This window comes from Dipodomys ordii, unplaced genomic scaffold, assembly GCF_000151885.1.
Source record: "Dipodomys ordii isolate 6190 unplaced genomic scaffold, Dord_2.0 Scaffold24, whole genome shotgun sequence".
Classification (NCBI taxonomy): domain Eukaryota; kingdom Metazoa; phylum Chordata; class Mammalia; order Rodentia; family Heteromyidae; genus Dipodomys; species Dipodomys ordii.
This window is the reverse complement of record NW_012267240.1, coordinates 1,675,918-1,689,058: the sequence shown is the minus strand read 5'-3', so window position 1 is coordinate 1,689,058 and position 13,141 is coordinate 1,675,918. Positions and strand designations below refer to the sequence as shown.

The 13,141-nt window shown below is 48.3% G+C and overlaps 1 protein-coding gene across 2 annotated transcripts in view; it reads left to right on the top strand.

Moving 5' to 3' along the window:
* Positions 1 to 13,141, top strand: part of Gnpat (glyceronephosphate O-acyltransferase) — a 27,329-nt gene that overhangs the window by 11,373 nt on the left and 2,815 nt on the right. Inside the window, exons 3-14 of one of the 2 annotated variants that reach the window (XM_013014721.1) lie at positions 883 to 1,059; positions 3,425 to 3,554; positions 4,773 to 4,900; positions 5,295 to 5,370; positions 5,616 to 5,767; positions 5,871 to 6,001; positions 7,522 to 7,745; positions 8,887 to 9,129; positions 10,128 to 10,207; positions 11,062 to 11,202; positions 12,268 to 12,367; positions 12,448 to 12,541. In XM_013014721.1, the coding sequence (XP_012870175.1) occupies positions 883 to 1,059; positions 3,425 to 3,554; positions 4,773 to 4,900; positions 5,295 to 5,370; positions 5,616 to 5,767; positions 5,871 to 6,001; positions 7,522 to 7,745; positions 8,887 to 9,129; positions 10,128 to 10,207; positions 11,062 to 11,202; positions 12,268 to 12,367; positions 12,448 to 12,541 (1,676 nt within the window). The remainder of the gene's footprint in view (positions 1 to 882; positions 1,060 to 3,424; positions 3,555 to 4,772; positions 4,901 to 5,294; positions 5,371 to 5,615; positions 5,768 to 5,870; positions 6,002 to 7,521; positions 7,746 to 8,886; positions 9,130 to 10,127; positions 10,208 to 11,061; positions 11,203 to 12,267; positions 12,368 to 12,447; positions 12,542 to 13,141) is intronic. The other variant, XM_013014722.1, reaches the window with a different exon arrangement.

Here is a 13,141-nt window from a genome sequence, read left to right as displayed (position 1 = left end):
CTCAAGTGGTAGAGCACTAGCCTTGAGCTGAAGAGCTGAGGGACAGCACCCAGGCCCAGAGTTCAGGCCCCATGACCGGACCCCCCCAAAAAAAAATTAAAAAAAAAAAGATTCTCGTGTACTTTTCTGCCTGGGCTGCCTTTGAATGGTGGTCCTCAGATCTCAGCCTCCTGAGTAGCTAGGATTACAGGCATGAGCCACAGGTGCCAGGCTAGCCAAGCCATCTTGACTCCACCATACCACCTTCCAAGTTGTGCTTCTGCGGAAGCTGAGTGACCTTGACTCAGCACCTGCACTTGTTCTCACTATTGCATGAGCTGTGAGATGCATGGTTTCAGTTGTTAGCCTTGGAGGCAAGGTTTGGGGCTTTTGTACCAGCAGACTGTTCAACTGAGGCAGTCAGGTCATTCCAGTGCTCTCCTGGGAGCATCTCCTGCAGCTGCTTCATGATGGCCAGGACCTGGGCAGCAGATTTCTTTAGACAGTTGAGATGGAAACTTAAAGCACACCAAAGGGAAGGGGGAAGTGATTTCTTTACTCTGAAATGCTGTCCTACAGAGCTGTTTCTCTGGATTTTTAGTCTGTCTAAATAGCATGATCCTCACTGGGCGTCGTATTGTGCCCTATCTTCCCAGCACTTGGGAGGCAAAGGCAGGAGGATTTTTCTGTTTGAGGCAAGCCTGCGCTACTGAATGAGACTCTGTTGGAAGGGAAGAAAATCATTTATTTTACTAAGTCAGAAAATGAGCGTCAATTTAAATGAAGACAGCACACCATCTTTAAGTTATGTGCATGGGTCTGTTGGGACCCGCAGACTGGTTTGAACAGAAGGAGTTCTGGTTCGTCTTTCACAGCCTATCCTTGTTCTCCATTTCTTTTAAGCTTTCCAAGGAATGCTGTCTCTCTGTCACTGCCCTCCGAGAGGAAGCCTGTGAGATCCTGGAGGAAATGAGTCACAAACTTCGTCTGGGAGCTATTCGGTTTTTTGCTTTTGTCCTAAGTAAAATTTTTAAACAGATTTTCTCGAAGGTGTGTGTGAATGAAGAAGGCATTCAGAAAGTGAGTACTGAGGGCTAAAAGCAGTCTTCCCTCCCCCCCAGTGACAGGCAGCCCAAGGGCAGCCCACTGGAGTGAATGCTCAGAGTAGAACTTTTTCCTACAAGCCCACAAACTTGAGATTTGTTTAGTAAAGGTAAACTTATATGCACATTAGTCACATGTTTACTAAAGTTACAAAAGCAATGCCAAATTTTTTTTTTATTTGCTTCCAATACAGATTGCTCTTTAGTATTTCCTTTATCCATTTGCTGCTACTCTGGTACATTTTCCTGTGAGTGAGGATGTTCTTAGGTTCCAGTTACCACAGCATTGAGCTTGGATGTGACAGTAGCAGTTCAGACCTCCTCATTTCCTGCACCTATTTTATCCTGTTTAACATAAAACCCTATATCTCCTGTTATGTTCAGATTCCTTAGCTCCTTAAGCACTTAAAATAGCAGGTCAGTTATTTTATTTTTATTTTAGGTCAGTTATTTTATAATGGCCCTTGAGCTGGGTTTTAACAATGTCACTGATCACAACTCGGCTCAGGTGGTGTGAGCGTACTCCTGCTGTGCCTCAAGCCCAGGCGACTGTGTGTCTGTATGTTCAGGAGCCGGTGTCTGTCTGCCCTCTACTGTTGGATATCTGGTGAAGGAGGTGTCTGCAAAGACCCTACTTTGGGCAGCACTTGAAAATAACTGTGTCCTGTTTCCATTAGACTTGCCCTGGTTCTCCATGATTGGCCCAAACCTATTACGCTAATGGCTGCCCCGTATAATTCCCTCACTTCTGTTGTCCCCTGTAAGGAAGAGCTTTTCCTATAACCATTGTGTTTATTTCTTTGTTTTGCTGCTCATTTTCTCCCAGGTCAACTCTTAGCCCATTTGCACCCTTCCTCAGGTCGTTAAACATTTTGCTTTAACCCTGGCATTTACTTTTTTGTCAAGTATTCTTTCTCCTCTGACTGTTTTCTTTTTTTTTTTTTTTTTGGGTCAGTCGTGGGGCTTGAACTCTGGGCTTAGGCACTGTCCCTGCACTCTTCAGCTCAAGGCAACCGCTCTACTGCTTAAGCCACAGCGCTACTTCCAGTTTTCTAGTGGTTTATTGGAGATAAGAGTCTCACGGACTTTCCTGCCCAGGCTCTCTTTGAATGGTGATCCTCAGATCTCAGTCTCCTGAGTAGCTAGGATTACAGGCATGAGCCACCGGTGCCCGGCTTCCTCTGACTGTTTTTCATGTTGCCCACTTAACCTGTGGGTCTGTCAAATGTTTGGGGCTGGGGACCATTGAAAGGTGTGTGTCAGCTGACTACCAGTTACCTGTCTTGCGAGTAGCAGGGACAGCTAAAGTGGAGGCGTGTCTCCTGTTCTCCCCTCGGGATAGTGGAGGGCAGCAGTGGCTCTCGCGTCCCTCTTATTTTCTTCCAATAGTTGATAAGTCTTTTTCTTTCTTAAAAACAAAATCTCTGGGCCTGGCCCCGGTGGCTCACGCCTGTCATCCTAGCTTCTCAGGAGGCTGAGATCTGAGGATCATGGGTAGGAAAGTCTGTGAGACTCTTATCTCCAATAAACCACTAGAAAACCGGAAGTGGCGCTGTGGCTCAAGTGGTAGAGTGCTTGCCTTGGGCTGAAAAGTGCAAGGACAGTGCCCCAGTCCAGAGTTCAAGCCCTATGACTGAGAAAAAAAAAAAAAATCTCTGAGAGAAGCTCTGTTTTGTCCTATGACTAAACCCAGTGCAAGGCTTTCTAAGTTGATTTACGTGGGATCCTTCCATGAACTATCATTGTTTAGGTGCAGACCAAGCTGACACAGGCAACATTAATGGATACGTGTTCTGTACACATACAGTGTGGAGAGGGACAGGGAGAAAGATGGAAGGGGTGACATTGTACTCACATACTGACATGTGGGGTTGAAACTTTTTGTACAGCTACTTAAGCATATTAAAAAAATTAAAAGTGGGGCTGGGAAGGTGGCTCAGTGGTAGAGCGCTTGCCTTGCATGCCTGAGGCCCTGGGTTTGATTCCTCAGCACCATATAACCAAAAAAAACTGGAAGTGAAGTTGTGGCTCAAGTGGTAGAGTGCTAGCCTTGAACTGAAGAGCTGAGGGACAGTGCCTAGGCCCAGAGTTCAGGCCCCACAACTGACCAAAACCAAAGAAATAAATAATGTGTGTGTTTTTAGTAATCTCCCATTAAGTGAGAGTGCAGACCTAGAGCTCTGAAGCAACCCTTAGACCTTGTCAGACCCACTTCAGTGTGTGAGTATGAGGAAGGAAGAGAAAATGATGAGTATTCTCTCTGCCCGCGGGCTCCTTCTGGACTCTGATTTGAGCTGTGGCCTGCCCACCGAAATGATTCACAATGTACCTGTCTTTCCAAGCTGCAACAGGCCATCCAGGAGCACCCCGTTGTCCTGCTGCCTAGCCACCGGAGTTACATTGACTTCCTGATGCTGTCTTTCCTCCTGTACAGCTACGACCTGCCTGTGCCCGTGATAGCAGCAGGGGTGGGTATGTACTGTCTGTCCTCTACCTCCTGTTAACTGTACCATCCATACTGGTGAGCGTAGTGGTTCTTAAACTACTGAAGAACTTGAAGAGTTGCTGCAGCCTCTTCTCCCTGGAAGCCAGCGCTTTTAATCCGGATAATATACAAGCAAAATCTTTTGGCCTTTTTTTTTTTTTTTTTTTTTGGGTTGGTCATGGGCCTGAACTCTGGGCCTGGGCACTGTCCCTCAGCTCTTCAGCTCAAGGCTACCGCTCTACCACTTGAACCACAGCACCACTTCCAGCTTTTTCTGTTTATGTGGTGCTGAGGAATCGAACCTAGGGCATCATGCATGCAAGGCAAGCACTCTACCACGGAGGCACCTTTCCAGCCCTCCCTTGGCCTTTTTATTTGATAATATATGGGTGGTTATCCCTCTAGGTTAACAAATAGAGCTTAAAATATGTTTTTAATTGTGGTAAAATACACATAACATAAATTTTCCCATCTATGTGTTTGTATACTAGGGTGTGTGTGTGTGTGTGTGTGTGTGTGTGTGTGTGTGTGTGTGTGTGTGTGTGTGTGTGTGTGTGCTGGTACTTGAACTCAGGGTCTGGGTGAAGGTGTGTGTGTGTGTGTATGTGTGTGTGTGTGTGTGCTGGTACTTGAACTCAGGGTCTGGGTGAAGGTGAGTGTGTGTGTGTGTGTGTGTGTGTGTGTGCTGGTACTTGAACTCAGGGCCCGCACAATGTCCTTGGGCTTCTTTTTGCCCAATGCTCTACCACTTGAGCCACAGCTCCACATCTGGCTGTTTTTGGTAGGTGGTTAATTGGATATACGAGTCCCACAGACTTGCCTGCTTGAGCTGGCTTTGAACTGCATCAGATCTCAGACTCCTGAGTAGCTAGGATTATAGGCATGGTGCCTGCCATGTTGAAATATACTTTTATATCAGTGCTTTTATTTCTGTAGGATGGGTTCCTCAAAATCAGATTGTTAATGCAAATAAGTTAACAGCACTCCCCTCCCCCCACCCTGCTCAGAGTGACACCAGTCACCATCCAACAGGCATCTGTTACACAGACACAGTTCTCTCAAATGTCTCTATGGATTGAGTCTTAGGAAGTCTATCAGTATCATTGGTAGCATCTCACATGCATGAAATTTGTAGCAGTGCTTGGGTTGCAATCCTTATGGGACACTTCACTGTTAATAAATTAATCCTGCTTTTGTTTTCCCAGACTTCCTAGGCATGAAGATGATTGGAGAGCTGCTCCGGATGTCCGGGGCCTTTTTCATGAGGCGTACCTTTGGTGGCAATAAACTCTACTGGGCTGTGTTCTCAGAATATGTAAAAGCGATGTTGCGGGTAAATGCCAATGATAACTCCAGTTCTGCTTGCTTGTTTAAATTCTTTAATGTCTGAACGGGCCTCTTAGCAGTTTACTCCACCCACCCTCCCGACCCCGACCCTAAGCCGTGTCTCTGCGCTGTGTCTGCCTGCCATGGTGAGGGGCTGGGGTGGAGGGAGGCATGGGAAAGAAAAAATCAGAAGAAACATTTATGGGTCTAGGAGTGTGGCTTGGTGGAAGATCCCTTGCCCAGCATGCATAGGGCCCTGAGCTCCATACCCAGAAACACCCCCCCTCCAAAAAACAAAACAAACAAAAAAAAAAACATGTAATTATTTTGAGGATAGGCAATGAAGCATGTATTATTTTGAGAGTAGGCAATCGTTTTGTGCTTTGCTTTTTCTCCTGAAGAATGGTTATGCTCCTGTTGAATTTTTCCTGGAAGGGACAAGAAGCCGCTCTGCCAAGACCTTGACTCCTAAATTTGGTAGGTGACTTACAGACTAGGAAGAAAGATGGTAAACTTGAAGGCTTTCGGTATGCTGTCATTATCCTGCTAAGTAGAACTTAATGCTTTCAACTTATTTTTTGCAAGACAGTCTTGTTCTTTGTAAACGTAACTGTTGATGGAACTCTTTATGGGCTTACTGTGCCTGCTCACTGTGGATCTTCGTATCTGTGTGCCCTGCCCTCGGGTGTGCATGATGACAGCCTTTCTCCCTGTGTTTGCAGGTCTCCTGAGTATTGTGATGGAACCATTTTTTAAAAGAGAAGTTTTTGATACCTACCTTGTCCCAATTAGCATCAGTTATGATAAGATTTTGGAAGAAAGTCTTTATGCCTATGAGCTTCTAGGAGTTCCTAAACCGAAAGAATCTACAAGTGTACGTGAGGAGAGCCAAACTTGTTTTCTTTGAGTGTAGAGAATATCCACCATCTGACTTACAAACGTGCTCCTTTTGTTTTCTGCTGTCTGGTGTCTTCTAGGGGCTGCTGAAGGCCAGAAGGGTTCTCTCCGAGAACTTCGGGAGCATCCATGTGTACTTTGGAGACCCCATGTCTCTTCGGTCTCTAGCAGCTGGGCGGATGAATCGGAACCCATACAACTTGGTCCCCAGGTGCAGTGCCTGTGTTTTAATACTTGACAGAGAAATGGGATTAAAATCCGAAAGTACAGTGCTGGGTGCTACTGGCACCTTAGCTACTCAAGCGCCTGAGATCTGAAGATCTTGATTCAAAGTCAGCCCAGGCATAGAGGCTCTTAACTCCAATTACCCACCAAAAAGCTGGAAGTGGAACTGTGACTCAATGGTAGAGTTAGCTTTGAGCAAAAAAGCTCAGGGACAGCACCCAAGGAGTTGGAGATTCAGTGCTGGCTCACACAAAATAAATGGTGACTCTGGAGGCTGAACATTGTTTTACCTGCGTTCATATCGCACATTGTCAAGGAAGTCATGTCATGTTATGTTTGTCAATGGAAAGGTTCAGTTGAGGAAGAATTGTGTGAAGCCTGGTATCAGTGGCTCGCACCATAATCCTAGCTAGTCAGGAGGCTGAGATCTGAGGATCACAGTTCAAAGCCAGTTCAGGCAGGGAAGTCTGTGAGACTCTTTATATCTAACTGACCACCAGAAAACTAAATGCAGCTGTGGTTCAAAGTGGTAGAATGCTTGCTTTGAGCGAAATTGCTCAGAGACAGTGCCCAGGCCCTGAGTTCAAGCCCTGTGTTGAGGGGGAAAAAAAGGCCAGTAGGACATGTATGTAGAAGATGTCATCCTTGGGAGGCCAGGAAGCTGTGGTGCTGTTGTTAACAGGTGCATGTCACAGGGTGAGGCACTAGAGGTGGGCTGGCTGAGTCCCAGCTCCGGAAAACAAATTGAGCCTTCAGGACTTCTTTCATGCTGTAGGGCATCCTTACATGTTTTCTTATTTAGAGGTTTATGGTTTCTATTTAGATAGTATGCGTGGGCACTTGAGACAGGCAATCAAGTGCCCAGCCAGGCCCATCAGGAGCTCTGGTGATTCCCTCATCACAGGTACCTAGCTGGCAGCTAGCCTGATCACAGAAAGCAGAAGGTAGCATTTGCTACCTTCCTCTTGAGCCTTCCTTGAGTGTGCGTGGGCCTGACCAGGTGTTACAGGTTAGGCACCTGTGTTAGCTGTCATTTCCTTCTTGTAGCTGCTTGTGTGCCCCCTGCATGTCTCTGCTGTACCCAGCTAAGTGTGTGTTCCATGTAGGCTTCGGTGTGAACAGGCTGTCGGCCAAGGCTGGGGCAGGCACCTGTGGCACATAGTTGAGTGACCTCCCATGCACATCTCGCTCTGACAGTAGAGTGCACTGGTGGTCCACAGGCTAGGGTTTGGAGAGGCGGTCATGTTCCCAGCAGGCAAGTAGCATCCTGTTAACAAAGAATCCTTGTTTTGCCTAGAATGGGAACTACTAGCATTTCTTGTCAAATGTTAAGAAGGCTCTGTAGATGTTCGGATAGATGACAATGTAGCAAAGCAGGGAAATGTTCTTGCCTGTGGCTTGAGAACATGATTGGCAGAAGCATGAGAGACCTGAGGGGAGCAGAAGCAGAAGAGAGGCCTTCTGAGGGGGAGCAGAAGTGTAACGTGTCCTGTGCCTTCCTCATAGGTGCATCCCTCAGAGACAGTCAGAGGACATGCATGCCTTTGTTGCCGAAGTTGCCTACAAGATACAGCTTCAGCAAATTGAAAACCTGGTTGTGAGCCCCTGGGCCCTGGTAGTTGCTGTTCTGCTTCAGAACCGGCCATCCATGGACTTTGATGCTCTGATAGAGAAGACTTTGTGGTTGAAGGGCGTGGCCCAGGCATTTGGAGGCTTCCTCCTGTGGCCCGGTACGTGTGTGATACAGCGACACGAGTGTGTTTGCTTCCTATGGCTCTGGTGCCCAGGTGAAGCCAGGGCTGGGCCTTGGCTGGGCAGGTGTTCGTTCACTGAGCTGCAGTCACGGCCCTCACACTGTGTCCCAGACCTGAAAACCTGCATAAGACAATGAGGTGCAGAACCCTCGTCTGTTGTCCCACTCACAATGGGCTGCCCAGGCCAGGGACCACCGGAGAGTAGCTATTCTCAAGTCAGTTCCCCTCCAGGACCCTCAGCCTTGAGGATAGAGTACTGCAGCAGAGTGGAGAGTGGTGACCTGAGGCTTTCCCTGTCTGCCTCCCTTGTGATCAGGAGTTCAAGGCTGGCCTTGCAGGGCTTAATATACATAAAGTTGCCATGGTGAAAATGCCCTGAAACTTACAAACCCTGTGTTGGGAACTGGAGTGCCATAAGGATGGTGAGCTCATATTTACAATTTCATTTAAAATTGTGCAGCACAGCTGGAAATACTTTCTGTTTAAACCTAGCTCGTGGTTTTATAGTCAGGCACCTGGTGTTCACACTGGGCCCTCCTGTGTTGGGTCCTTCCAGAACACAAGGCTGGCCTGGTGGTCCCTGGAAGATGGAGGGGAGGACTGTGGGGTGGAGACCAGTGGCGCGCGGTGTGTGTGTGTGTGTGTGTGTGTGTCCTGAGCTGGGCCAGCTACGCATAGGGGTGTGTGTGTGTGTGTGTGGAACCTGAGCTGTGGGGTGGAGACCAGTGGCGCGCGGTGTGTGTGTGTGTGTGTGTGTGTGTGTAGAACCTGAGCTGGGCCAGCTATACATAGGGGTGTGTGTGTGTGTGTGTGTGTGTGTGTGTATGTGTGGAACTGAGCTGGGCCAGCTAGGGGTCAGTGCCTGGCACCAAGGCAGGAGCTGCTGCAGGTGTGTTCCAAGGGTGGCACTGAAGCGGGAAGCCCGTGGCTAGCAGTCATTGCAGTCTTACAGGCTATGGGCCTGCACTGGGCTCCACAGGGTGTGGGAAGTGGTTCTGGATTGTCACAGGCCTTTGGAAACCACACTGCTGCCAACTGCCAGCTCTATGGAGAGAGCAGGGTGGGGCAGAGGAGGCCGGGGTGCTCACACACATCCCCCCCACTGTCTTGTGTGTAGATAACAAGCCCCCAGAAGAAATTATCCAGTCCAGCTTTCTTCTGCACTCCAACCTCGTCAGCCTTGTTGGAGACCAGGTGGCTCTGCACATGAAGCTGGAAGACTCGGAAGTGGTTGACGGCCTCCTCGTCCAGCATATCACCCTCCTTATGTGCTCAGCTTATAGGAACCAATTGCTCAACATTTTTCTCCGTCCTTCCTTAGTAGCTGTAGCCTTGCAGATGACACCTGGGTTCAGGAAAGGTAACTTTCTGGAGTGTGACCTTGAAATTCGGAAGAGGCCTGGCCTTCCAGTTCCATGAAGGGAGCAGTGTTTGGAGCCTTGTAAAGTGCGGCCACATCTGTTTAGCCCACACGCCAGCAAGGACCGGGCTTTACACTCAGAAGAAGTTAGGTTTGTTCCCTAAATACGTGGCCATCTGCTTAGAGTTTTAGAATCGGAGGGAGCAGTTGTCCCACATCTGTAGTCCCGGCTGCTTGGGAGTCTAAGTCAGGAGACCTGCCCACTTTGTTAGACAGGCTATACAATGCAGCAAGACCTTGTCTTACAAAAGCAGAATCTTTTTAACTAGGAAGAATTAAAATCCCTTCTTGGAAACTTTCTATCATGAAGGATAGTGAGTGCTGCCAGTGAGCCGTTGCCCAGTTCTTACCCTCTGGTGGTTCCTCACCCCAGAGCAGGTGGGCAGCGCCTCGTTAACATGTGCCCTGGGGAGCTGAGGTCTGGGGAGGTGGGCAGCTAAAGAGCGCTTCTGGAAAGAGCCTGGGCTGAAGGCTGCAGTGTCTGCCCCGGTCCCCTGAAAACCCTTGGACAGGGAGCCCAGGAGAGTCACATGAGGGTAGAAGTTCTACCAGGTGTCTGTGCAGGTCTGACTTTGAACCACTGTGGGTGCCACAGCAGTGTTTGGTGGTTCTGCTTCCTCCACAGTCCGCAGGCAGCATGCTAAAAAACATAGCAAAGATACAGAGGATGGGCTGTAGAGGGAAACAGGGACAAGTCCCTTCCTGCTCTGCTGGGCACCCAGGGGTGGAGGGTGGGTCCCTGCCGAGAGCTTCAGTGGCATGCAGATGCTGTGGGTGAGGCTGGAGCTGGTGTCAACCTCTTCCAAGCATGAAACTCTGTCCCCATTACATGGGTAACAGCTTGCCTCTGGGGACCTCCGCCGGGGTGTCATGGGCTTCGCGGTATGCCCTAATGGTGGAAAGCAAAGTTGTGATTTCATGTAATGGATTCTTTGCAGAGAATGTCTTCAGTTGCTTCCGCTTCCTGCGTGATGTGTTTTTAGATGAGTTCATATTCCTTCCAGGAAACACACTCAGGGTAAGTCCTGACAGTAGATGACAGCGAGGCTGCAGGCTTAGATTTGGGAGTGTCTCATGTAGCGTGTGTCTGGATTTTGGCGTGTCACGGGTAGTGTGCATCTGGATTTTGGCATGTCTCAGCGTGTGTCTTAGGTAATGTTTGTCTACATTTCAACATGTCTCACGTAGCATGTGTCTGGATTTTGGTGTATCTCAGTTAGTATGTATCTGGATTTCAGTGTCTCACTTAGTGTGAGTCCATCCCTTCACAACACAATGAGGCATGAGGATGCCCACAACTCACCAGACATTGCTCTGATTCCTGGTCAGGCTTAGCTAATATTGTAGACATTGATAAGAGGAAGGTCATTCTGAACAGCCAAAACAGCTACTGTAAATAACTCTCTTGTGTTAAGTATTTAGAAATCAGCACACGGTTTGTTTGGTCAGCCACAGCGCCATTGTGGGGATAGCCTGGCATGTGAACTACAGGGAACAGTCAGATTCTGGGGACTGGCTAAGGGCCTCTTGGGGCAGGCAGGCAGGGGTAGAGTAAGGCAGGTAGAGCTGTACGTACTGTGGGCTGTGCCAGGAAGCAGCTTTGCCTTTCCCTGTGGGGGGAAAGGGATGGAGGGGGAGGGATGCCTGGATTTCAAGGGTATTTTAGGACTGGTGTGTGCACTTGCTGTTTAAGTCCAGGACACAGGCTGTGAGGAGGCAGCACTTCACCCCGTCGGGACCCCATGGGTGTTTGTGTTGTGCTAGGGCAAGTGTGTGGCCGAGTGATTGTGGGAGGGCTGTGGGACTGCGTGCCCTGATCCTTGTGTGCCTGGTAGCTAAATGTGCTGCCCATGGCTTCCTTTTTCCTTGAAGGACTTTGAGGAAGGCTGTTACCTGCTTTGTAAAAGCGAAGCCATACAGATTTTTGGGAAGGATATCCTCATCACAAAGAAAGGAGACGCTGTGTTAGATTTTCTAGTGAGACTCTTTAAGCCTTTTGTGGAATGTTACCAGGTACGTAAATGTTGCAGTCTTCTTTATGCCCCCATATCAAATACTGTCCCTCCAACTCTGCTCTTACTTCTGCTCTGAGGGTAATGTCTCCCTGAGGAGGAGGATGGAACCAGATAGTACCTCAGTACCCAGAAAGGCGAGCCACTCATGAGGTCCCGTTGTCAGGCCATGTCCAGCTTGATTTGGGGGTGTTTGATACATAGTAGGCTCTAAGTGAATGTAGACTTGAATACCTCATAATGTCAGTTACTGATGTTACTAAATGCTAGTGTGGGAGGGAAAGTACATGTCTGGAGGGTGGAGAGTGCATGGGGGCAGGGACAGGAAGGGGGGATGGTGCTCATCAGGTGTGTGGGAGGGGGGACAGGAAGGAGGGGATGATAAGCCCCCTGGGAATTCCCCAGGACCACAGGGAGGGCACAGGAAATGCAATCTGTGGTACCCATGCATGTTAGAGAGGAGAGGGTTCTTGGTTTATCAGCCCGAGGATTCCTGGTAAAGGGAAGTTCTGCCTTCTACCATAGCACGCTCCATACTGTTAGGTGTAGTAAGAGACAAGACCAAAGTTACACCTAACTGGCTTCTGTCTTCCCAGGTGGCGTAAGAGATAGGAAGCTGTAGTAAGTAACTTCCTTATAGCCAGCCAAAATGAGAACTACAATTTCAACAAATGTCCATAGTATTTCAGACTTTTTTAAAAAAAAAAAAAAACTGGGGCTTGAACTAAGGGCCTCATGTTCTAATTAGGCCTTTTTCACTCAAGGCTGGTGCTCTTCTACTTTCGCCACAGCTCCAATTCTGGCTTTGCTGGTTAATTGGAGATACGAGTCTCATATTCATTTGAATTTGATCCTCAGATCCCAACTTCCTGAGTAGCTAGGCTTATAGGCATGAGCCACCAATACTCAGCTCCAGACTTTCTTCTAATTGTAAAATTTAATAAAAACTCAAATGAGATGTCCTAAGAACTCTCCTGCTTTTCCTGCTCAGACCTTGGAGATGTGCATTCTAGGCAGTACATTTACTGGACTTGACTATTTTACCCTCTCTACTCCTCGTAATCAGATAATTTGCAGATACCTCTTGGATGAAGAGGAGGAGTGCTTCACTGAGAAACAGTACTTGGCTGCAGTTAGGAGATTCACAAACCAGCTTCTCGATCAAGGTCAGTTACAACTCAGTCTGGTGATTTCTTTTAGGTGAGAATGAAAGTAATCCACTAACCCTTTCTGTTCCTCATCGTAGGTGCCTCTCAGTGTTACGACGTATTGTCTTCTGATGTGCAGAAAAATGCCTTAGCAGCTTTTGTGCGACTTGGTGTGGTAGAGAAGAGGAAGGTGTAAGTACTATTTGAAAAACTTAAAGAGATGTATGGGAAATGCACTGTGGCGCCTACCCTTCCTCACATATAGTCATTCAGTCAGTGTGAACTACCTGAAAATCCTGTACCACGTGAAACCTAGGCAGGAAGGGAAGTACTAAGCTGGGCACTGATGGCTCATGCTTCTAATACTAGCTACTCTGAAGGCTTATATCTGAGGATCAAGGTTTGAGAACAGCTTAGGCAGAAAAGTCCATGAGCAGAAAGTCAGACATGGAACTCAAGTGGTAGAATGTCAGCCTTGAGCAAAAAAGTGAAGTAAGAGCACTAGGGCCTTGAGTAAAAGCCCTAGTACTGACACACACACACACACACACACACGGGCACTGGGACGGACACACACACACGGGCACTGGGACGGACACACACACACGGGCACTGTCCACACACACACACACACACACGGGCACTGGGACGGACACACACACCCGGACACTGTCCACACACACACACACACACGGGCACTGGGACGGACACACACACCCGGACACTGTCCACACACACACACACACACACACACACACACACACACACACACACACACACACACACACACAC